Source organism: Cyprinodon tularosa, unplaced genomic scaffold, assembly GCF_016077235.1.
Source record: "Cyprinodon tularosa strain WSP-4 unplaced genomic scaffold, ASM1607723v1 ctg282, whole genome shotgun sequence".
NCBI lineage: Eukaryota > Metazoa > Chordata > Actinopteri > Cyprinodontiformes > Cyprinodontidae > Cyprinodon > Cyprinodon tularosa.
In genome coordinates, this window is record NW_024038988.1 from 565,032 (window position 1) to 590,885 (window position 25,854).

A 25,854-nucleotide genomic window follows, 5' to 3' on the forward strand; every position below is an offset into this window, starting at 1 on the left:
AAATTATATAAGTGCAATTCTATTTATTCTTAAAATAAGTAATAGAAATGACAATTTTGCAGCTAGTTAAAGGCAAAAACTTTTTTAAATGTACAAATTCAAGCATCAAGGGGTTAAAGTTTTTGATTGTTTTATGATTTTAAAAAGCTACACTGCAAAAATGATCTCAAAATGAGTAAAAATTTCTTAAATTAAAGGTATTTACCCTTAATTTGAGCAGGTAAATAAGATGATTTGCCAAAGGAATTAGTATTTTTACTCTTCAAATAAGGTATTTAGATAAAATGCACTTGAAATAAGACAATGCAATTGTTTTTTCTTATTTTAAGTGTAAATTTTCTTGTTCCATTGGCAAAGGGTTTCACTTAAATCCTTAATTCAAGAAAAAATGCACTTATTTTAAGAAGAAATTACTTATTTAAAAGTGTACCTATACTTTTGCGAGGCACTGTACCTCTACTGTTTGCTGATTTCATGCATAAAATATTCCAAACTTTCACTGAATCCCCGTCATAATTTCTGAGCTGTTGCTCAAGCAGAAAAATAATCCTCCAGTTGCAGCAAAAACCTGGAGGAGTGCAGTTATTGAGAGTATGGTGGGGGGGTAAGTCGCACACAGAGAGTCTTCTCACTGCCTTGCACCAAATATGGCACAGAACACTATTCCTGGAAGAAAGGCTCCAGTTACCTCTGTTAGTTTGATTAGTTGATAGATGCACAAGGAAATAAACTAAGCAACGTGACAAAGAACTGGCCAATAAGATCAAACAATAAAAGAAAGGAAGAAAAAAATGAAGAGCAGGTGTGCTGGGTAAAAGGGTGTGTGAGATCAAAGTATAACAGGTGAGACGAAGGAAAAGAGAACGAAAACATGAAGAGGAAAAACAGGCTAAGGTCTTCAGAACACAGCAGAGTAAGTTTGGTGTCTCACTTTCTGCAGCTTCCTGAACATTACCAAACATCTTGGGGTTTGGACTTCCCCCCCCCGTCTGCATTAGGAGACTCTGTGCTTTAATGTGAGCTCTGCCATGACCATACCGTGTCAGAGCCATGCCACACTTCATGCTTTCTGTTGTCTCATTGCCCCATCAAGCCAAACATCTGATACTGTGATGTGCAGGTCTGTGCCTGCACCACCCTCCTGCATTGTCTGCTGTCTGAGGGTGTGCATCCATGCATCCATCTGCGCATATGTCTGCGCTGCCGTGAGCCTCTCCGGGAAGCGTGTGTGTGTTTGTGTGTGTGCACGTTGCAAGGCAGGGAGAGAGGGGCAACGAGGGAGGGAGGGAGGGAGCAATGAAAGAGGCTTGGAGGCTCAATGAGCAAACACGACGTCCTGATGAGCAAGTGAGGCTGTTTCTCTGGCAAGTTTTTACCGTTCCTCAGGATTCTTTAAGTTTCATGTAGAAGTTGTTGCTGCATCTCTTTGCACTTTTTTTTTTTTGATCCTACAGGTTGTTTTGCTCCTCTTCTATTGAAAGGTAAAGTATGCATCTCCATCAAGATGAAGCAGTTTTATGACTGAAATCTTTTATTTTGTTGCAGGTTTATCTTTTATAACGAAATAATGTTTGTTAGTTTAGGACGTTACATACTTTAGAAAAATGCATACAGATCAATATGGGCTGTTCTGTCTTCTTTACATTTCCAATAGCATTTCTTTAATTAATTACCAATTAAAGTTTTGTGCAGATGGGATTCCATAGCTGCAAACGTTGTGCATAGTTTTTATTTATTTATGCAATAAACCAAAACCCATGTTTAAAGTTTATAAATGATTTCTTAGGTTTTCTGAAATTAATAAGCATGATAGATGAGTTTAAACTACAAAAAAATATGCCTCTTGGTATAATTTTTATTTGCATATTAATAAAAAATAGACATTTAATTTTACCATCTAAGTTCTTATCATCTTAATGAAAACTTAAACTGTTATTATTGTTTGTTTTGTGTTTTAGAGGAAATTCTTGATCAATTTTAGAGAGTTGAAGTATTTTTTTAAAAGAAATAAAGTTTACCATGCTCTTTTGTAGATTTATTTTTGCATTAGTTGTCTAACGGGATCTTTACTGAATGCTTGTTTTCTCTTGTCGAAGCGCTGGCTTCTTGTTCTGGATCTTTTTATATGGTGGTTTCCTCTCTTCAATCGGGGAAACTCCTAAAGCACTTTAAATCAAAGCTAAACAGATCGCCTAAAGTGGCTCGATTATGATTTTAGTTGGGCAAAATAATATAGATTCATCTGAAAACTCCTTTTTAACATTAAATCAATTATTTAGTCACCTAACTTTATATTAACATCCTCTAAGCAGTCTTAAATTTGTCTATTTATCAAATCGAAGTGTTTTTTGTTTTGTTTTTTTTAATCTAAATTTAGCAATATAACTAAAGCAAAGTGTTCTTTTTTAATTTTATGACTTGATCTTTTTTTAAAGGAGTTTCTAAGAGTTGCAATAAATCAACACTTTTCCTTGTATGTTTTTTTTTTGTGCTGTTTAGAAATGCAGCAGACAGTTGCATTCTCCTTTTCACATTTTCTCTACCGTTGATAAACTGACCTCTTAAGATTGTTGCATCTGAGATTTTACAATAAAAATGGAAAGAAAGCACAACGGTGGGTAAATGGACTTGATTGGCCACTATTTCACCTCCCGATTTCAGTTTGTCAGGATAGATTTAGTGCAAAAAAACAGTAAGATCTTATCTTTGCCTGCTGTGATCGGCGGGCACCGCAGCCTCTCTGTATCCTCTGGTGATATGCACCATCAGCACTGTGACCTGAAGCGTAGATAGATGTTCAATGTCATAATAAAAGCCTTTCTGTCGTATAAAAATGCTTTATGAAAAGGTTTGCTAATAAAGTTGTTAAATTTTCTACGCTGATTGACTTTTCCATCTGTGTGTTGCAGTTTGCCCTAAGGGTTTCAGAAGACAAGCTTTTTGTGGAGAAGATTGAAGATTTAGTTGCAACCTTTGCGTTCCCTAAGATTTGATCAAGTCCGTCTTGTCTTAAAAATACCCTCCTTGCCTCTCTTGCTCAACCGGCCCTCTAATATTCAACTGCCGGCCACTCGTTCATCTGCGGTTGTGCCATTAGCTCCCTTCTTTTCGCCCAGAACGGCCCCAGACTCTGTCCACGCCCTTTCCCTGGCTCCCCGGCTTCTCTGCCCCCCTCATGGGCACCGTATCAGACAATAGTGCCACATTCCCTTCATCGCTGACAGCCTCTCTTCACCCCTAACCGCCTTGCCAACGCCCAACGCCAACACAGCCCAATGGAGGCAAAAGATATGATGATGACGAACGTGTCAACAACAGAAGAGGGGGAGACCAGGGGAGAAAGGGAGGAAGGGAGAGTGGAAGTAGAGGGGAAAGAGGAGGAGACCCAAGAGGAAAATGTTAACTTGGTTCTGGCTGATGGTCTTGGAAACAAAGGGCCAAAAAGCCTGACCTCTGACTCCGGTCAGCAGGTTTCTAACGGCTACACAACATCCACCCCTCAGAGCCCCAGGGAGGGGTCGGCACAGAGAACGGCCGCAGGGGCGGCTACCACGCCTACGGGGGGAACCGGGGTAGCCGGGCCGCTGGGAGGTCTGAGAACTCTGGTGGTCCAACAGACCAGCTTAGAGAGGCCCAGAGAGACCTGGAGCAAGAAGATGGACTTCCTGTTGTCTGTGATCGGCTATGCGGTGGATCTCGGAAACGTCTGGAGGTTCCCGTACATCTGCTACCAGAATGGAGGAGGTGAGGAATCAACAGGTGTTTGAAAGAGACATAAAGGAGAAGCCTCCATGTTTAGTTTGTTTGTCAGTAACTCCCTGATAGAGTCCTGAGTCTTAGAAACAGGAACGCTTATTTTGTAATTCCACAAAGCCCCAGTTGCTCTCCTACATCCTCATCCTCACCTTGCATCAAACAAGGCCTCCTTTTTTTATTGAATCTGCAATAATAAAATTTTTGCAATTTCCTGTGCTCCGTACGTGAGTCGCTGTCCCACGACGAGGTAAGAGATGGAGACTGGGAGGCTTGATAGAGGCAAGAGTATTAATTGTGCTTTTTATGAGCGTGCCCCCGGTCTCTGTCCTTCTCTTAATAACCTGTCTTCCAGGCAGCTGCTCAATCAATCCCTTATCTTCGCTTTCATGTCACAAAGAGGCTCCGCGCACGCAAGTACGCACCGCCCCGCCCGCACACGTGCACGCAAAATAAGTTTATGATCAGATAGCTGAGAGGGAGGAGTTGGATATATCCAAAGATCTGACATCCGTCCAGGTGGCTGTTCCCTCCCAACTAATTCTATTTAGGAGCCAAAGACACACTGCAAAAAAGTTTGATCTCAATAACTGATAACTTTTCTTAAAATAAGTGTATTTTTTTTCTTGAATTAAGGAGGTAAGTGAGACACTTTGCCAATAGAACAAGACAATTTATATTTTAAATGAGAAAAAAACTATTATATTCAGTTCAGTAGCTTTTATTTGTTCCAGTATTGGTAATTTCTGTGCATTATTAGTACACTTTTCACACACACATTCACATTTCACAAATAAAAACACAGGAAACACATCAAATATTTTCAAAAGATAAAAGTAAGGTGGATAAATAAATAAAGTGAAGTGCAGTTGAGATGTTTGAAAACACACACTGGAAAAACTATCTAGTAATAAGTAAAAAAAAATTATTAAGCATATTTATATATATATGTTCTTGGATTAGGGAGGTAAAAGAGACATTTTGCAAAAAGGAACAAGACAATTTACATTTAAAATAAGAAAATACAGTTGCATTGTCTTATTTCAGGTGCATATTATGTAATTATCTTATTTTAAGGGTAAAAATACTCATTCCATTGGCATTTACCTATTCAAATTAAGGGTAAATAGACCTAATTTAAGAAATTTTTACTTATTTCTAGACCGTTTTTTCAAAAAAAAAAGCCTGTTCAGATGTAAGGAACTAGATTCTGTGTCCCTGGGATTGAGGTGTTCTAACGCATAACTTGCCTTTAACACCAGAACAAAAGCAAAAGATCCCTGTCAAGATGCTCACTGAAGCCAACAAGAGAGTTATCCTCCAAAGTAAAGACAACAAAGTTAATATTTTGGCTTTGACATCCCATAGATTCAAGCTTTTAAGGAGTGGACGAGTTGGTAACGCCACAATCCTGACCCAGTTACAGGAACTGTTTCAGGAGAAAACACCCCAAATATCAGCAAACCGTCTTCAGAAAGACAACAGAAGCAACTGATGCTTCAGATCTAAGAAAACCAGGCAAATAAAATAATAATAATAATAGTTGATGAACTTAATTTATCTCACATTGAAGAAATTTACCTCTGCATTTAATCCATCCCCTTGGAGAGCAGTGGTCAGCCATTGTGAGGTGCCCAGGTAGCAGTGTGGGGTTAAGGGTCTTGCTCAGGGACCCAGAGTGGCATTCAGTGGGAGTGCACTGCAGAATAGAAATCTAAATAAGTAATTTTCGCTTAAATTAAATGCATATTCTCTTGAATTGAGGAGGTAAGTGAGACACTTCGTCAATGGAATAAGACAATTAACATTTTATTTAAGAAAAAAATAATTGCATTGTCTTATTTCAAGTGCATATTATCTAATCATCTTAATAGTAAAAATACTAATTCCATCGGCATGGCTAAGGCTTGAAGGGCTTCTAACAGTGAAAAGAAAATTAAAAGCAAAACAAATTACAATGAATGAAATTAGAAATTTCCATCCATTTTCCATCAGGCGGGGTCGCGAGGGGTGCTGGTGCCTATCTCCAGCCGTCTACGGGCGAGAGGGGGGGTTCACCCTGAACAGGATGCCAGTATATTTTAGGGCAACAAAGAGACAACAAGGACAAACAACCATTCACACGCACACTCACACCTAAGGAGAATTTAGAGAAGCCAATTAACCTAACTGCCGGGCTAAAATCCTAGATTTAGGCAACTGGTTGCAATTCCAGAAAGGTGTTGGTTTTACGTAACCTGAATCCGCCAAATGGATTTGCTCCGCATATCCATCTGGAAACCTTCCGTTGAAGTAATTTTGGGAAGGGGCGAAAATACTGGTTAGCTGATTGGCCTATGTTGGTGATAGACGGGCCAAATAAACCAATCAGATCAACAAAGCATATGACGTACTAACAGAGCGACGACGAAAACACAACCACAAGCCAGGCTACTCTTGCTGAAACCAGTCGGGAGAAGAGCAAAAACATCTTTTCCTCTGAGAAAAGCCTCCAGAGCAGTGTTTTGCTCTTCTTTCAGTGAAGAAATACTCTGTAATTCCGATAAAACTTGCTCGATAGCCACGCTAACGCTAGTTTCATCGGCTGAAGCCGCCATGTTCTTTAGACTGAACTGTCGCGCTTCTCGTTGCGTCACACCTCAACCCGCCTCAAAGCCAACGCTGATTGGACGTTCGTTTGGTGAACGGCTCCATATTTTCTTTAACGGAGAGTCTCCAGACTGATCTGCGAGTGAAACCTTGAAAGCTCGCGAGATCAGGATGGTCTCACGAGGCTAGGTTTTACGGGCGCACAATTCAGACTATCATGCTGATCTTTACTTTGACTTATGATTATTAACATAACAATACCCATAGTTTTACTAATTGCCTTTACAAAACGACATAAATACGACATTGATCTAAACCAAACACAATAGATAACTGTTGCTCCTCTCATTAACAACACCTGAACAGAATCATGGTTGACCTTAAATAACCCCATCAAACAATCAGAACTCAAAATGAGATACGCCACCTGGTGATGATAAACACAGGAAAGGACAAATGGCTCCTACACTAACAGTCTGGTTTTTTAACTGTGGGAGGAGGCCGGAGTACCCGGAGAGAAACCACACATGCACAGGGAGAACATGCAAACTCCATACAGAAAGACCCTGGGCCGGGAATTGAACCCAGAACCTTCTTGCTGCAAAGCAGCAGTGCTGCGACTGAGCAGCCCAGAAATGCCCATAATCCCGTTAAAACTAATATAATCATTATAATGAAATAAACACATCAGCTGAAGGTTGAACAAATGCACGCCATGTAGACGCACACACTATTAGGCTCTTCATCTGACACGTCGGCCACACTGCTGCTGCACTATGAGCCTCCATTGGGTTTGGGTTGTTTATTAAATGGATAATTGAGTCAAAGATTTAATATTTGCATGAATTCACATGTTGGTTCCTTTAACAGAAAATACATATTTAAAACATTTAGAAAGCCAAAAAAATCTGAACGTGAAATAAAACAAAATGTACAAAATGTATTTTTTTATATTTACTTAAAATGTAACGATGGAGTCTAAAGCCCTCCAACAGGCTTTAAGGTAGGTTGACTTGTCTGAGATGACACGGCGATTCTGCAGGACAGATATGACAGGATCACTGTTTTAAAAAGACTTGAGACAGGTCCTGATCCTTCTGAAATAATTCATCTGACGATGCTTTTAGTCTGAATTTTGAAATGGAGCTGAGAATCTAATATTGCTGCTGAGTATTGCTATCAATGAGTTCTCCATTTATTTAAATATTCTGTTTATTTTCTGAAGTATTTTTCTTTTATAGATTTTAAAGATTTAATTTAAGTTTTTTATTAAACAGGATGTGCTTAACCAATGGGCCACTTCCCCGGGCCGGTTTTTTGTCAATTTCATTCATTTCTATAGAGCCACCCTTAGCAAAAAGTAGTTTATTCAAGTATACTAAAAGTGCACTAATTCCATATTTAAAATCAGGCAGTGCACTTAGAGTTTACTTATTCTAAACTATATTGCATATACAAGATAACTTGACTATACTATTGTTTACTTTATTGTTAAAAATGTCCCAATTTAGTCCTAAGAAGTATTACTTTAGTAATACTTCAAGTACACTAAAAGTACATTGTTCGGTATACTTTCTAAACTTATACTTAAGTATTCTTAATAGAATTTACTTCAAGTATACTACTGTTTGCTAAGGGTATATTTCATATACATAACAATAGTATAGTTGTTACAGCTGATTGCATCGACTCATTGACTCGAATCCCTCAAACTAAGCATGCTTGTTGCGACGGTGGAGAGAAAAAACTCCCTTTTAACAAGAAGAAACCTCTAGCAGAACCAGGTTCAGTGCCGAGTGGAGTTCAAGGAGACAGAAGCAGAGATACAAAAGGCAGCTGTAAAAGTCGGCCCCGTCCAGGAAACACAGTCAGGCAGACGAGCTCCGAGTCAGCTCCCATGCCAAGGAGGCAGAGACCATATCCAGTTAGTAAAAGTCAGAGAAACATTCTGAATTTAGCAAACAGGAATGATTTTATTAATCATCACTAAGCAATTTTTTTTTTAATGTCCTCTCTGTTGTGGCAATAAGAATAATTGTCTTGATGCCAAAAAGAGCACAACAGATTCACTGCAAAAACGTTCTGAAAATTAGTAAAAATGTCTTTAAGCAAGTGTATTTACCTTAAATTTGGGTAGGAAAATAAGATGATCTGCCAATGGAATGAGCATTTTTACCCTTAAAATAACATAAATTAAATATTATGCACTTAAAGTAAGAGAATATAGTTGTTTTTTCTTATTTTAAATGGAAACTGTCTTATTCCATTGGCAAAGAGTCTTACGTTACTGCTCAATTCCAGAAGAAATGCACTTGTTTTAGGAAAGATTTACTTACTTAGATTTATATTTTTTGCAGTGTTTTGCTTTCCCAAGTGGAGCAGTACGGCTATCGCCATAGTGTTCCACTTCATTTATGCATATAAAAATGTCTTCAGTCTGCTTCATCACCTGCAAAGAGATGCAAAAAGAACAACCAACGGATATAGTATAATAGATACAATAAAGTAGCACCTTGATACCATCGCTGACGTATAATTAGTATTATTTAATCTGGCATGTATATTGTGGTAGCTGAAGATAAGAATACGGCATTTCTGTTTGGAAGTGAATCTCTTAGTTCCTGGAACCAAGCAGCTGTAGTTGTTTGTGTTTATGAGGTCTATCAGCTGATAGGGCAAAGCAGAGACAGAGTAGACGGACCAAAGGACGCCATACGCTGACCAAGTAATCTGACACTATTAGAGAACAGGTAAATATGACAAAAGAAAATAGAAAATAAACTGATGGAAGCATTAGGAAAACGTTGAAAAAAATCTTTATTTAACCCTTCATAGGGCAAGTTACCATTTTTGATCACTTGCATACCCCTTACACTGCAAAAAAGTTTATTTTTCTTTAAAAAAGAGCATTTCTGTCTTAAATTAAGCAGTTAAGTGAGACACTTTGCCAATGGAATAAGGCAATTTACATCTAAAATAAGAAAAAACAATTGCGTTGTCTTATTTCAAGTAGATATTATCTAATTATCTTATTTTAAGAGTAATAATACTCATTCCATTGGCAAATCTTATTATTTACTTGCTTGAATTATGCTAAAAACACTAATTTTAAGACATTTTTACTCGTTTCCAGGTCGTTTTTGCAGTGTACAAATGGAGTGCCATTTATTTTACTCTCACACTGCAAAAATGATCTCAAAATGAGTAAAAATGTCTTAAATTAAGGGTATTTACCCTTAATTTGAGCAGGTAAATAAGATGATTTGCCAATAGAAGTAGTATTTTTACTCTTAAAATAAGCTATCTAGATAAAATGCACTTGAAATAAGACAATGCAATTGTTTTTTCTTATTTTAAGTGTAATTTGTCTTGTTCCATTGGCAAAATGTCTCACTTAAATCCTTAATTCAAGAAAAAATGCATTTAATTTAGGAAGAAATTACTTATTTAGATTTCATTTTTTTACAGTGCAGTGTTTTTCGTGAATTTCTTAAAGAAGCACTTTTGTCATTTGTCTTAATATATACGGGCAAGTTGGCGTTTCTTCTTATTACATTGACATTCATTTATGCCATCAAAATATACATATTTTTTTAACGTTACAATAAGGTCCTGTTCCAATAACTAACATATCTTAAAATAAGTGTATTTACCCTTAATTTGAGTAGGTAAATAAGAAAATATCCCAGTTGTAGGAGAATTTTTTATCCTTAAAATCATATTATTTGATATTATGCACTTTAAATAGGAGACTGCATTCTTTTCTTTATTTTAAATGTACATTTTTTTATTCCATTTGCAAAGTATCTCACTTAGCTGCTCAGTTCAAGAAAAAATGCACTTATTGTAAGAAAAACTGACTTACTTAGATTTCAGTTTTTGTTTTGCAGTGTACTTTTTGCTTGAAATTTACTCTGGAAAAAAGATCTAGAAATAAGTAAAAATTTATTAAATTAACTGTATTTACCCTTAATTTGAGTAGGTATATTAGATATTTTCCCAATGGAATTAGTATTTTTCCTCATAAAAAAAGATAATTAGATAATATGCACTTGAAATAAGACAATTAAATTATGTTTTCTTATTTTAAGTGTAAATTGTCTTGTTCCATTGGCAAAATGTCTCTTTTGCCTCCTCAATCCAAGAAAAATTCACTAATTTTAAGAAAAAATGACTTATGTAGATTTTGATTTTTTCCAGTGTAGATGTTTAAAGTCTTTCACTGAATGCCCTATAAAGGGTTAAATACTGACAGATATTTCCGTCTATTCTGCTGACATCTCGGGGCGTTATTGAAAGGAAGAGACAGCGTGTGGGAAAGTTTTCTTATATTTAGTCTTTTTAAATGAGAATAACTGTGTGTTTTGGTCACAGGTGCCTTTCTGCTGCCCTACCTGTTGATGGCTGTGTTTGGAGGAGTCCCTCTGTTCTACATGGAGCTCGCTCTGGGCCAGTTCCACAGCAGCGGCTGCATCTCCATCTGGAAGCACATCTGCCCCATCTTCAAAGGTAGCTGAAGGTGCGGGGTGGCAGGTAGCTAAACCGCTCACACAAAAAGAGCTCGGAAAAAGAGGAAGAAGAGCCAGGACCACTTAACCTCTTTGCCCCCCCTCCTCTTCGGTTTATTCCTCAGTACACCTTGTGAGATGTACAGACTCTCTGTTATGGAAATTGTCACATTTTCACGCCAAATGCTATTGGCTCATAAATAGGACGGTATGTAAATGTGTGCTGTTTGGAAATGCCACCCTATCACCAAACAAGGACTTGAATAATTTGTTCTCATCTCTTCATGTCGACTCTGATTGACTTTTTCTTCCCTTTATGAAATCCTTTTCTTTTTTCCAACTCAATCAGGAATCGGCTTTGCCATCTGCATCATCGCCCTTTACATCGCCTTCTACTACAACACCATCATGGCCTGGGCGCTCTACTACCTGCTGTCCTCTTTCCGACCCACACTGCCCTGGACCACCTGCACCAACAGCTGGAACACGGCGAACTGCAACCGCTACTTGTCGTCGGACCAGAACGTGTCCTGGTCCAACTCGTCCACGTCCCCCGCCGAGGAGTTCTATACGTAAGTGCATGTAAGTCGGATGTTAAGATGTGCAGAGAGAGAGCGAAAGCATCGAGGATGGCGTCCAGGAAAGTGATCACGGTGGTCTGTTCTTGTGTTTAGGACCTCTGATGAAATTAGAAGCATCTAAGAAAAAAAATCCAATTCTCCCTCCGGTTGAGGTACCCTGCAGGAAGATGCTAACAGCATTTCACCGTGGTCTAATGATGATTACCTTGAGTCAGTCTTTTCTATTCAAATGTTTTTAATCAGAGGTTTTGTTGATGTTCTCCTGTCAGGGCCTCCCTGCACCTCCTCCTGGAGCCCTCTATCCGGGGGCAGATTCAGGTCGTTCATGGTTGACTTTTCCTAATGCAGGGTTTCAAAGTAACAAATTCCACAAGTCCGTCTGGCGCCAGAATTTCCTGTTTTCAGCTCAAATCCCACAGCTGCATTATCATCCATGTCCCATGTGCTTAACCTGTGACCGGATGTCACTCTTACACTTAGTTTCTCCTCCTTTTTCCTCAAAATACCTTTTTATTTTTTTGGCTTCATGACTTGAAGTGTCTTGGACTGCCAAGGCGAACTGCGGTGCACTCAGATGAACTTTTATTGTTGCTAATTTTATCTCTAGACGTCGGCTTCCTTCTTGTCCATCCGTATTTGATTATATCAAACAGATTTATTTGCATTGCCCCTCCAAGATGATTCCCTTTATGCCATCTTGTTTCCTCTTTTCTTATTTAAGTCACGTTTCTCTTGCCATGTCCTCCCAGGCGCCACGTGCTTCAGGTCCACCTTTCCCCAGGTCTGCACCAGCTGGGATCCATCAGCTGGCAGCTGGCCCTCTGTTTGCTCTTCATCTTCACCATCGTCTACTTCAGCATCTGGAAGGGAGTGAAGACGTCTGGAAAGGTAACGGACGGGGCGCCTGCGTGGCTGATGGGATTGTCAGTTAGATTCAATGGATGAATGTGTGGATGGAAGAGGAGACACAGAAACTCTGTTATCACGTTACCCTTGTCAACCTTCATCAACAGGCTGTTGAAAACCAGCCTGAAAACATTGGGATGATAAATCAAAACTTTCTTAGGTTTAGTGAAACACTGAATTAAAGTGTTGGCTTTGAAACGAGGGTCGTCTGAAGGCTCGCTTCAGTTGTTTTCTCCTGTAGTCTTTGTGCTTATATCTTCTTTTTTCAAATATTATTCATTCGTTTGCTTGTTAATCTCTTATTCAAAAAATAAATTATTTTTTATGTTTCTTTTGTCCAATCTACAACCATGTAAAACCAGTTTCACTGCAAAAACGATCTAGAAATAAGTGAAAATGCCTTAAATTAAGTGTGTTTACCCTTAATTTGAGTAGGTAAATGAGATAGTTTGCCAATAGAATTGGTATTTTTACTCTTAATATAAGATAATTAGATAAAAAAAGAATTATTCCACCTTTCTGATTCCTGATCCTCCATGGACGGGTTGGTCGTTGGATCGCCAACTTGAAGAGGGAGGATTTGCCATCGAACTTCTGGCCAGAGAAAAAACCCGTAATATGTAGCCAACATTTGGAAGAAGAATGTTTTCAAGATGACTTGGATAATAGCGCGTTGTGACAAACACCAGATACAGCACTGGGACTTGATCAACAGCCGATACCGCACCGTGACGTCACAAACCAGTAGGTGGCAGTAGTGTTCTTTGACAAACATGGATGCCTCCAGTAAAGCACATTCACATGAAAAATACTCTGAATTTAAAACACTGATCATTTATCGAACTGTATGAAGTAATTTCATATTTAAAGCACTTTTAGAAGTTTGAATTCTGAATTTGACCGGACTTTTCCTTTAAAGCAATTGGCATAATTTGGCTGTATGCTGGTGAGGATTGTCTGTCATCAAGGTTATAGTCTGTTTTATCCACTGGACTTTGTTTCCAAGTTTGGAGACGTTTCGCTTCTCATCCAGGGACATTTTTAAATTCAAAATGTCAGGCATAGTGCTATTCCTGACATTTTGAGGAATAGTGCGCATTTTGCTACAGCCCATTTTGAACTGGTCTGTAGCGAAATGATGTAGCTTTCCTGGTTGCTTTGGAATCTGATAGCACTTTGGACCAGCGGACTGGGAAGCTATGAAGCTCTTTACAAAGACGACGCCTCTCTAGATTAAATCCAACAACAGCGAACCAGAAATAGGTCTGATGCGGTAAGGTAAGGTTTTGTTGCCATTTTTAGCTGAGTTAGTTGTTGTGTTTAAGGTAAATGAATCAGACTGCCGTAAAGCGGCGCTCCGGGTCACATGACTCATTCAGTTACGGATCCGACCCTCTAAAGATAGCTGAGTTTTTAAGAACTGTAGCCAGCACAGAGCATCAGGACGCCCCAATATACCAGATCATTTATTGTATCTCAAAGAAGGCTAATAGTTGGGTTGAAATCTACACAGTGTTGCTTTAAAAGTAATTAACATGTCCGAACAGATAAATGTTGATCTGTTTGATTTGTTGTTTTGTCCACATGTTGTAGGTGGTATGGGTGACAGCGACATTTCCTTACCTGGTCCTCCTGGTCCTTCTCATCCGAGGGGCCACACTGCCAGGGGCCTGGAGGGGCGTGGTCTTTTATCTCAAACCTGATTGGGAGAAACTGCTTAGCACTACGGTCAGCTGGACTTTATGGTTCCCTTTAAACATTACCATCTCATATCCTTCTTACTCCCCATTTATCTGCATGGCTAATGTTTTTAAAAGTCATAACTGCAAGTTTGGCTCCTCCCTGCCAGGAAGTGGCTCACTTTTGCTCGTACTCTTTTACCGCCAGCTACTTGCCAGGTCTGATGCTAACATTTGGTTAGCGTAGTAAAAATTTAATTTGCCTGTCCAGAAGGCTTCCTTAGGTTGGCACTATTATTCACCCTTGTTTTGCTTTTTTGTGCTTTTATTTCTGCTTAAATCTGAAAATTGTGACTCTAAGAAAAGTTAATTTCTCAGCTGCAAGGATCTGGAAGCACCTAAACTTCACCTCACATGACTCAAACCTTCTGTTCCTATTAATGTGGGGTCCTTGTGTAAACATTGGTGTTGTATCCAGAAGAAAATATTTAAACATTTTGGACCAGTCAGTATTTTACGGAAGAGGATTAGCGCCACTGAAAAAAAAAAAAAAAAAATTTTTTTTATTTTACTTCAGTATAGTATGGGAAAAAAGTCAGAATTCTGACTTTAATCTCAGAATTCTGACTTTTTTCTCAGAATTCTGACTTTAATCTCAGAATTCTGACATTTTTTCTCAGAATTCTAAATTTTTTTATTGTCAGAATTCAGTCAGAATTCTGAGATTAAAGTCAGAATTCTGACTTTTTTTCCCATGTTAAATTGAAATAAAATTTAAAAATCAGTTAACTTTTTTTTTTTTTCAGTGGCCCTAATCCTCTTCCGTAGTATTGATATGCTGGTTTTCTGTGTATTTTTTATTTACTATTTTTATTTTCCACCTTTCTAGATGTTTTGTGGAGAATTCATTTTTTTTAAATGAATCATTTTGGTAAAGAAATTGTGATTCTGACCTTTTGTTGTAGGTTTGGATCGACGCAGCGGCTCAGATCTTCTTCTCATTGGGTCCTGGGTTTGGTGTGTTGCTCGCCTTCGCCAGCTACAACCCTTTTCACAACAACTGCTACAAGTAAGCACCCGAAGAACGTGTTTGCATTCGCTCTCCAAAGTATACACACCCGCAATAAAAATGACAGGTGTACACTGCAAAAAATGTCAATCTAAATAAGTAAATTTCTCTTAAAACAAGTGAATTTCTTCCTGAATTGAGCAGGTAAGTGAGACACTTTGCCAATGGAATAAGACAATTTATATTTGAAATAAGAAAAAAAGATTGCAGTCTCTTATTTTAAGTGCATAATATCAAATTTCCTTAATTAAAAGGTAAAAATGCTCGTTCCATTGGCAGATCATCTTATTTTCCTACTCAAATTTAAGGTAAATACACTTATTTTACAACATTTTTGCAGTGTACATGATATACAAAGGTATTTTTTTCAACACTAAAAGAAAAATAACAAAGAAATCTAAATAATAAAAATTACTGCTGCAAACTTGTTGCATACAAAACAGTTTAACCAGTACTTTTTGATTCTGAAGTCTGACGGCATCCCACAGGTTGAACTGTAAAGTGCCGGTTGAACTGTAAAGTGCCTTGAGATGACATGTGTTGTGAATTTGGCGCTATATAAATAAACTGAATTGAATTGAATTGAACTTACTGGTTTTCAGAAGCATACTTAATTTCCTCCATCTTGACTTTAAGGCAAATGAAGGAAGGTAATCCCACAGCATGATGCTGCCATCACCATAAAAGTTCTGGATGGTCTCCAATGGGTGGAAAATGTACTGGAAAAAAACCAAATCTAGATAAGTCAATTTTTTTCTTAAAATAAGTGCATTTGTTCTTGAATTAAGGAGGTAAGTGAGACAGTTTGCCAATGGAACAAGATAATTTATATTTAAAATAAGAAAAAACAATTATATTGTCTTATTTCAAGTGCATATTATCTAATTATCTTATTTAAAGAATAAAAATTCTCATTCCATTGGCAGATCATATTATTTACCGACTCAAATTAACGGTAAATAAACTTAATTTAAGACATTTTTACTGATTTCTAGATCTCGTTTGCAGTCGATCTAAAAATGAATAAAAAATGTCTTAAATTAAGCGTATTTACCGTTAATTTGCGCAGGTAAATCAGATAGTTTGCCAATGGAATGATCATTTTTATTCTTTAAATAAGATAATTAGATAATATGCACTTGAAATAAGACAATATAATTGTTTTTTCTTATTTTAAATATAAATTATCTTGTTCCATTGGCAAACTGTCTCACTTACCTCCTTAATTCAAGAAAAAATACACTTATTTTAACAAAAAAAAAATCAGTTATTGAGATTAAAAATTTTTGCAGTGTGCTGTACCTTCTTTTCTCTATATAGCCTCCATCGGCATTCGATAATTGTATTTTCATCCAAAGTTCTTCAGTTAATTCTAACTGTGTTAACTGATCCATCATAAAAGTGAATATAGGAGGATTTCTTTTTCCTGATGGATATATTTTAACATGAAGGTATTTCAACATTCCAAAACTTTTTACAGAAGTGTCAAAAGTACTTTAATTAATTAAAACGACAGATAGCTGTTAGAAAAGAAAGACTGGGAAATTAAGAATACCAATTGAAATCCTTTACTTAAGTAGAAGTTTAAAAAATAAAATAGGTTCTACATTGTAATTGAGAATAAATGAAAGGATTTTGCTTTTAAAGAGAAAAAAATCATTTGAAAAACTAAATTCTTAGTACAAAAAAAATGCTCTATGCACAAAAATTGGTTAGTTTTCATCTTTTGATCTCCACATTTTTAGAGATATATGTACAATTTCAAACAGGATCATTTAGATTTAACTGAACAGAAGTCCTGCATGAGCAGCTGAATAATTTTACCGCTCTGGTATTTTAAGCATTAAAGTTACAGATAGGATTGCACAGAGGAGCAATGTTTCCTTGCAGCAAGAAGGTTCTGGGAAGCTTCCTGGCACGGGGTCTTTCATGCATGCTCCCTATGCATGTGTGGGTTCTCTCCAGGTACTCCTGCTTCTTCTCCACAGTCAAAAAGAGAAGTTGGCTTCTCTAAATTGTCCTTACACTGGAAAAAATCGAAACCTAGATAAGTCATTTCTTCTAATTCACCTATTTCTTGAAATAGGTGAATTATTTTTGGATTGAGGAGGCAAAAGAGACATTTTGCCAATGGAACAAGAGAAATTACACTTAAAGCTACAGTGTGTAACTTTTAGCGACATCTAGCGGTCAGACTGCAGACTGCAGCAACATGAACATCTCCCCCCCACCGCTTCTCCCCGCCAACAGTACGGCGAGCGTTACGGGACAAAATGTCTTCCACGACGTCCGCATCACCTACCTTCTCAAGTGATGAGGTTTGTTTACATAGATAATTTTACAGATAGTATTTCATTAGTCTGTGTAGGGTATAGATTTCATGTAGACTTAAGATAATAAATATACCCGTTATTTTTTCTACATCGTTGTGACGTTTTGGCGATCTCGCAATCGCTAGTTTGTTGGCTCTGCGCTGCCGTAGCGCAAAGATGTCTGCCTCCGTGGCTGCGAGACCCGCTCCTATGTAATTATAAATAACGAATTCTAAGGCAACGCAAATATTAAGGTTAAGAGGCTGAGCTCTTAGATGATGATAAATAACATAGTTATGTATAATATATTACATTTCTGACTGTATATCCCTGTAATTATTACACACTGTAGCTTTAAAATAAGAAAAAAAAAACAATTGCATTGTCTTATTTCAAGTGCATATTATCTAATTATCTTATTTTAAAAGTAAAAATACTCATTCCATTGGCAAACTATCTCATTTACCTACTCAAATTAAGGGTAAATACACTTAATTTAGGAAATTTCTACTTATTTCTAGATCGTTTTTCCAGTGTGAGTGTGTGTTCATGCTTGTGTGTCTTTGTGTTGCCCTGCAACAGACTTCTGTACCCCGCCTCTCGCCCATTGACAGCTGGAGATAGGTACCGGCCCCCACTGCAACCCTGAAAGGACTAAGTCGGAGAAAATGGATGGAAGTTGCAAATAGTATTAACATAGTAATAAAGCAATAGATAAAAAATGTCTTCCCTCTTCGGATCTGATCAATCATCGACAGTGTTTTCCTGCCCCTCAGGTTTCATCCAGGAAGCTCCCAAACTGCAGGCTTTGGTGAACAAGTATAGCAACTTTCATGCTTCTACAAAAAAAATGTATGTTGCCATGGTAACAATGTCAATTAGTGGGTTATTATTGGGCTCTAACTGGACAGTTATTGTTGATTTTCCCTCCAGTTTGTTGCAGCAGTTCCTTCAGGTCTTTATCAGTAGGTATGGAAATAATTACCCAATTTAAAAAATATGTATTTGAATGTAGTGAGAAAAAGTAAAACAGCCTCAGAAGAAACCAAACTCAATGTATTAACAATTTCTATTTATTATTGTATTAAACGGCTGTGTAAGAGACAATCTGAGACAAATTCATTTATAGTTTTAAAAAGGGTTAAAATACAAGATTGATCTTTTTTTTTTTTTTGTTAAGATTATAATTTAAGTTTAAAAACTCTAATATTAAAACAATAGAACATAGAAATGCAATTTGAAATGCATATTTTTGGGCTTCCTGCATGCTGTAATTGTAAACGTGTTTTTTTTGTTTGCTTTTACGTACTGTACTTAAGGACTGAGGGAAAAACAGATATGCTGGAAGCAACATAGTTTTTGACCGAGTTTATTTTATACTAGGGATGCACGTTATTGGGATTTTGGCCGATATCCGATATGCCGATATTTTAAAACTCATGTAGCCGATAACCGATACCGATATTAAAGCTGGACAAAAATAAGTAGTCATTGAAAATAGCAGTTTTGTTATCCATTTCTGACACAAATAATAAACTCAAATATATTTTCATATGCTGATATCAAATTGATTTTTAAAAACGCGGTATCAATCTATTTTACTTTCAAAATCTCCTGAAATTTCATCGTTCTGTTACAAACTCTCGTGATATTTTGCAAATTCTTGTGAGATTTTGTTAGTAAAATAGATCGATACCGCGTCAATATATCAACATATAGAAATATGGCAAAATTTTGTAAATTTTCGGGGGATTTCGTAGCATAACGATGACATATAGCAATATTTCATTAGTAAAAGAGTTTGATATGGTGTTTTTAAATGGCAATATATCAGCATATGAAGATATTGGGATATTTTAATGTATCAATATTTTTTCCCTCGTCTTTAGAAGTTTTTAAGTCTGTAAAAAAAGACGTTTTTGAGGAAGTACAAGAAGTAGGATTTTTTTTTTTTTAAGACTTTAGAAACTCAGAAGCTGATCAAATATCGGGTTAAATATCGGTGGGGTGGCCGATGTCCGATATTCAGTTTTAAGGCCGATACCGATAGGGGGCCGATTATATTGTGCATCCCTATTTTATACGAATGTGGATGTTCTCTTATTTTTGTTTTCTTTTAATAAACATCACAAGTTGAAGAACATTATCTGGAATTGCTCGCGTTTCAGTACTAGTTGCTAGACTGTTTTTCCATGCGGTACAGAAGAAACTAAAGGAGCTGGAGTGCCGCTACAGGCTGTATACAAATACTTTTTAAGTCGGTTGGGAGTTCAAAAACAATCTGCTTCGTTCAGGGATTTTCTCTCTTAAGCCACCAGGAATTCTTTATTGTTTTTATGTTAAATTAAACAGAGCTAATATCAAAGGGCCATTTTTGTTGCATTTTTCAACATTTGAGATTCTTATCTGCTTTTGCAGCATCTACCCTCTACAATGCAGTAAATTAGGAACTCCTTTTTCAAACTTTTGCTCTTTTTTTCCTGTCAGAGATGCGCTGGTCACCAGCTCAGTGAACTGCCTGACCAGCTTCCTGTCTGGTTTCGTCATCTTTACCGTGCTGGGCTACATGGCAGAGATGAGAAAGCAAAATGTGGACGACGTGGCGAAGGATGCGGGTAAGATCACGTTTCACGCTGAGGTGTTCTGCACTCGTTCTCTCTCTGCTGAACATGTTTGCTTTTTTCTTTCAGGTCCCAGTCTGTTGTTCATCATCTACGCTGAGGCCATCGCCAACATGCCCGCCGCCACGTTCTTTGCCATCATCTTCTTCCTGATGATCATAATGCTGGGTCTGGATAGCACGGTCAGTACATTCATCACTCCTGTATGTGTTTTCAACTGAATATATTGCTGCAAACATCCTAGCTGTCACAGAATCCCTCCAACTCCAGACAGAGATTCAGAGTTTGCCTTGTTGCCTTTGACTTGCACTTTAGAGGTTCAGGTATCCTTTGTCCTATTATCTCCTTCTGAACGATAGCCAATGAACACAACGTGATATGAGTTTTGTATCAGCGTTTTCTGCAGCCGTCTACATCAGCCTTTGTCTGTCGGCTCTGAAGCAGCCAACCGGGACGCGTCACGCTCTTATCATGAACTGATAATCATTTTAGAATCAGCACTGAGGTTGTTGCTCCTGTTTTATGACAGAGGATATTACTGCGGAACGTGTCACATTGGACTGGCTTAAAATCTCATTTCAGTCAGTCCCTACTTTCAGTGCAGTGCCTCGCAAAAGGCCTCACATCCAATGGATGTTTTTTTTTGGCTAAGCCTGATATGTGGAGGAACTATCAGTCATAGGGATTAATGAAGCATCTATCCAGGCATCTCCAAAGTTGGACCTCGAGGCCCGCTGTCCTACAGGTTTTAGAGGTTTCTCTGCTTTAGCACAGCTGGTTATAATGATTGCAGTTCAGCAAAAGCCTGTTAATCAGCTTAAAAAAAAAAACAGCTGTACAGGAGCAAAGAAACCTCGAAAACCTGCAGGACAGCGGCCCTCAGGGACCGACTATGGGGTTCATTTGTTCCATTGTTGCTGAAAGCAAAGAAAATACATTTAGCAAATGCAAATTAAGAAATAGATCTTTGAAAAGCTTCCTTATCAAAGAAGGTTTTAGGTTTTTGCGTCACCTGTCCTGCAAACAGGAACCCTGGGTTCGTATCTCAGCTGGGCGGAATATGCTGCCAGTGTAGGTCCTTAGGCAAGACCCTTAATGCTAAAGCCTGCTTTAGAGTGGAGCCCTATTGTTTAGGGCACTGCGCTGTGAATCCTGAGGTTCCGAGTTCAAGTCCCACTCCCACGGACAGCAACTCTTGGTTGCACACAATAGACTTTACCTATTGTGTTTTCTGTTTTTTTTATATTTTGCTGTTTAAAACTATGTTTTCACATTTCTCTTTTTCAGATTGAGTTTAAGAATTGCAATTTGTTTGCAATTTTGTTTTTTTCTTTTGCTTTTTACAGATCAGATTCTTTTCTCATCTAAAGGCAAAGATCTTTCTCTGTTGGTCTTCATGTTTGTATTTGAGCATTTGCATTCGGCTTGACGTGAAGAGAATGTGATCTGTAACGTGCTATTTGAAAAAACATAAATAAATAAAAAAGAAAATGTAAAACATATATGTGTGAAAAGAAAAAGAAAAACTGTTTAAAACTAAAATTTGAAAATGTAAATATATTTTAAAGTTATAGTGGACGATTTTTGCGAATTTTTGAAAAAATGCACATGCACAACCCTGTACCAGAGCGGGAGCGTCTATTAAACGCATATGAGAGCGTGCACGAGACCATTTCTCCTCATGCACACTAAAAGTTTCTGTTTGCATTGCTCATACAAGCTTACTTTCCAAAAGAAGATATGCAATTTTTCCACTATGTCAGACACACCGCCGCTGTTATGCAGAGAATTACCACCCCTGTCGCATCGCCCTAAACTCTGGCACATTGATGAGAGAATGGATTGAAATATGAACTTATGGAAATTATGTAAAATGGTGCTGATAGCAAAAGTGGAAATTCCTTTCCACTGAGCAGAGAATATCTTCATCGGACACTGACTGTAGCACAATGACTAAAACGTGTCTCCATACAAGTTCGTTTGAATTTATCTGTCCACCAAAACTCTCCATTTTAGGGCATCCATGCATAAGAAATATCAAAACAGAAGATGCAGGTATTTCTGGCATATTTCTGGTAAGTGAAAATGGGGACGAGCACGTAGGACGGCCTTACGTAAACATATCACCAGAATGATTGACAATTAGGAGGACCACTTATTTTGATGATCCACTCAGAAAAAGATCATCCTCCACCAGTGTTGTAGTACTCGAGATCGGTCTTGGTCTCGAGACCATTTTTTGATGGTCTCGTCTCGGACTCGGGCGCTGAGGACTCTGCATTTTATTTTAAGACCGGTCAAGACCACAACTGTAGAAATAACGCTAATCATCAGAATATTATCAGTTTCTTTAAGATCCTTCTTTTTATTGGACGCTTGGATTCAAATCCAAGCAATAACCTGTATCATTGGTAAATGCATGTTTTTTTTGTTTGTTTGTTTTTTTGTTTTTTTTTTGTTTGTTTTTTTTTTTTACCGCTGTCAAGCCGACCCCCTTTCACCTGCGGGCTGCAGCACTTCGATTGAAAGTCACAAGGGGTTGTCTGAGAACGGGATAAGATGTCGGCCAAATCATCGGTTATAAAATTGGGCTATTTAAATCACAAAGAATATATTTGTAAAGCAACATTGAGAAAAAAGCATACAGCGCAATGTAAGTTCTGCAGTGCTTCACTATCAGAGACGAGTTAGGACTACGTCCAACTTATTACTTAAAAGATGTTTATGTTTATTCCAGTTCTGTGTGTTAAATATCTAGGTGTTTTTATGTGAATGTGGGTCTTTTATATCAACTTTAGGGATTTTGATCATGTTTCAGATTTTATTGTCACATACTGGCACTGGTCTTCGTCTTGACTCGGTCTCGACTTCCCCTGGTCTTGGTCTTGACTTGGTCTCGGACCCTAAAAGTCTTGGTCTTGTCTCGGTCTCGATAGACTCTGGTCTTGGTCTTGTCTTGGTCTCGGGTTAGGTGGTCTTGACCACAACACTGTCCTCCACTATACCTTTAAGGTTTGCAAAGCATTGAATCCAGAGATGATGTTTACCTTTCATCAATAAAATCCAACAATCCATAAACCCAGAGATATTAAAGCATGTTGTAAAGATCTGTGACCATTTTTAGCATTTATGCTGCTGTAGAAATGTTGTTTGCTGTTCTAACTGCTTGTTTTCTTGCTTTCCCCATGTCATCCTCTTCACCTTTTATGCACCTTCCTCTCTCCAGTTTGCAGGTTTGGAGGGGGTAATCACAGCAATGCTGGATGAGTTCCCTCACCTCCTAGCTAAGAGACGCGAGTGGTTTGTCTTCGGCCTTGTCTGTGTGTGCTACCTCGGGGCTCTGTCCACTCTCACATATGTAAGTTATTGACCTACAGTTTAATCATGAAAACCTTCCTTACACTCAGATGAATCAAAGCACAATATGTTACTATTTCAGCATGTAATGTTACTGCAATCCTTCAATGTTTTATTTAATTTAAGCTTGAAATATGTCTAAGATGTGAATTTTTCAGGTGTTAAAGTGATAGTTACGAACTTAACTCCTCCTCCTGGCCAGTAAGTGGTAACATGACTCCGCCAGAATGATTTGCTGGATTTGCTCCGCATATCCATCTGGAACCCTTCTGTAGAAGTAATTTTGGGAAGGGGCGAAAATACTGGTTAGCTGATTGGCCTATGTTGGTGATAGACGGGCCAAATAAACCAATCAGATCAACGAAGCATATGACGTACTAACGGAGCGACAACAAAAACACAACCACAAGCCAGGCTACTCTTGCCGAAACCAGTCGGGAGAAGAGCAAAAACATCTTTTCCTCTGAGAAAAGAGCAGTGTTTTGCTCTTCTTTCAGTGAAGAAATACTCTGTAATTCCGATAAAACTTGCTCGATAGCCACGCTAACGCTAGTTTCATCGGCTGAAGCCGCCATGTTCTTTAGACTGAACTGTCTCGCTTCTCGTTGCGTCACTACTTCAACCCGCCTCAAAGCCAACGCTGATTGGACGTTCGTTTGGTGAACGGCTCCAAATTTTCTTCAACGGAGAGTCTCCAGACTTATTAGCGAGTGAAATCTTGAAAGCTCGCGAGATCAGGATGGTCTCACGAGGCTAAGTAAGTGGCGCCATTGCGATTTCCTCCTACTATTCCTATTGGTGCAGAATGCTCTCATGTTGAGGCTGACATCATAACCAGAAGTAAAAATCAAACGTCAAAATGTATAAAATAATTTTTTATATTCTACTTTTTTCATTAAAATTTATACTTTTATTCTGCAGCACTCTGGACATCTATTATTTTCTGCAGTATTTATCATTTTGCTGAAAAAGTTGTAGCTATGACCTTTGAATTAACTTTAATGGATAAACGCTGCATACATTCTGCTTTTTATTCTTACATTTGAAGCTTAAATTCTCATGTTGAAATCCTACTGTAAGAAAAAAATGATTGTATTGTTTTGATACCAGTGGGGCTGTTGCAAAACACTGAGATCATAGATTGTGTCTGTTTTGAAAAGAGATAATTGCGCTCAGACTTTACTCTTTTTATTGCCTCCATAAGGTTGCTGACGTCATTCTGGCTAGATATTTGATCATTCTCCTTGGTTTAATTGTTAGGTTTTAAAGCTTCCATGTCCTGCTTTTTAACCCTTATCAAAGTCACCTACTGCCAAATATATAATAAAATAATCCCTTTTAGCCAAACTGTGTATTAATTTCCTATGAATATTAGTTCTTTACTACTTACCATGAAGAAAAAGCGTTCAAACCATCTCCAGATAACTCCATGATGACGTCGCTGTATAAAAAATCTGTTTTAGAGGCTAAACAAAGTCCAAATGGCTGAACAAAAAGCAAAAACAAAATTTAATTACTCAGTAACTAAAAAGGAAATCTGCCCTGTGCTGATTAGATGCTGATTAGATACTTTGTCTCAACTTAGAGCCAGAATCACCGTGCTCTGCCTCAGGTCGCCTATGATCTGGGAAAGTGGCGTTTGTTTGCAGTGCAGGCGCAGCACGGTTAAGGTAGCTGCCTCCTGGAGGGAACATTCTTGCGTAGATATTCTCCAACCGGATGTTTTTACAGGTGAGGGAGGGGCTGCTGAGGCAACAGAACTCACAGCAACTGTTAAAGGGTCATTATTTATACCTAAAACTGATATGTTTGTGGGGATTTCATTAATTTAGATCAGTAAAAAAATTTAAAAAACAATATTGATCGTCACGATCACTGAGTCTGGGAGCCGCCATTTTTGCCCAAATATAGTAACCCCTCCCTCCTGCCATCTTCCAGCAGTGACGTCACGGTGCGGTAAGCCTAGCGCCATTCTCCCCGCTTTCCAAGCTAAATCAATGGGAACTACTAGACACATCTGCAATCAACAACAATTATTGAAGATTTCAAGAGGACTTCACCATTGAAATTCACCAGAGCTATAGTGAAACTGACAATGCCCACGTGCATGGCTGCTGGATGCCGGAATACATCGGGTAAAAGTGAAAAAAAGAGTTTTTTCACCTTTCTGATTCCTGATCCTCCACGGACGGGTTGGTCGTTGGATCGCCAACTTGAAGAGGGAGGATTTGCCATCGAACTTCTGGCCAGAGAAAAAACACGTCATTAACCCGTTTCTCTCTGCTTCTCATTGTGCACTGGTGGTCACCATCATGGATGATAGCGCGTTAAATAATCCTCTGTTTAACTTTTATGTAACGAGACAACGTTGGTTTGATATGTGCTTCCACTTCTGATTCATAAGCAATGCCTCCTGTTCTGTCACCGGGTGTTTTCCGAACAGCCCCGGTGTTACACCTGTAACAGGTATAAGATGCAT

The 25,854-nt window shown here is 38.1% G+C and overlaps 1 protein-coding gene across 1 annotated transcript in view; it reads left to right on the forward strand.

Moving 5' to 3' along the window:
• Positions 1–1,311: 1,311 nt before the first annotated feature.
• The window catches only part of slc6a4a (solute carrier family 6 member 4a), a 33,997-nt gene continuing 9,454 nt past the window's right edge, over positions 1,312–25,854 (forward strand). Inside the window, exons 1-10 of the mRNA XM_038290512.1 lie at positions 1,312–1,481; positions 2,921–3,744; positions 10,717–10,851; positions 11,200–11,422; positions 12,181–12,319; positions 13,931–14,065; positions 14,982–15,085; positions 19,885–20,012; positions 20,088–20,200; positions 23,245–23,376. Of these exons, the coding sequence (XP_038146440.1) occupies positions 3,276–3,744; positions 10,717–10,851; positions 11,200–11,422; positions 12,181–12,319; positions 13,931–14,065; positions 14,982–15,085; positions 19,885–20,012; positions 20,088–20,200; positions 23,245–23,376 (1,578 nt within the window). The 5' untranslated portion in view covers positions 1,312–1,481; positions 2,921–3,275. The remainder of the gene's footprint in view (positions 1,482–2,920; positions 3,745–10,716; positions 10,852–11,199; positions 11,423–12,180; positions 12,320–13,930; positions 14,066–14,981; positions 15,086–19,884; positions 20,013–20,087; positions 20,201–23,244; positions 23,377–25,854) is intronic.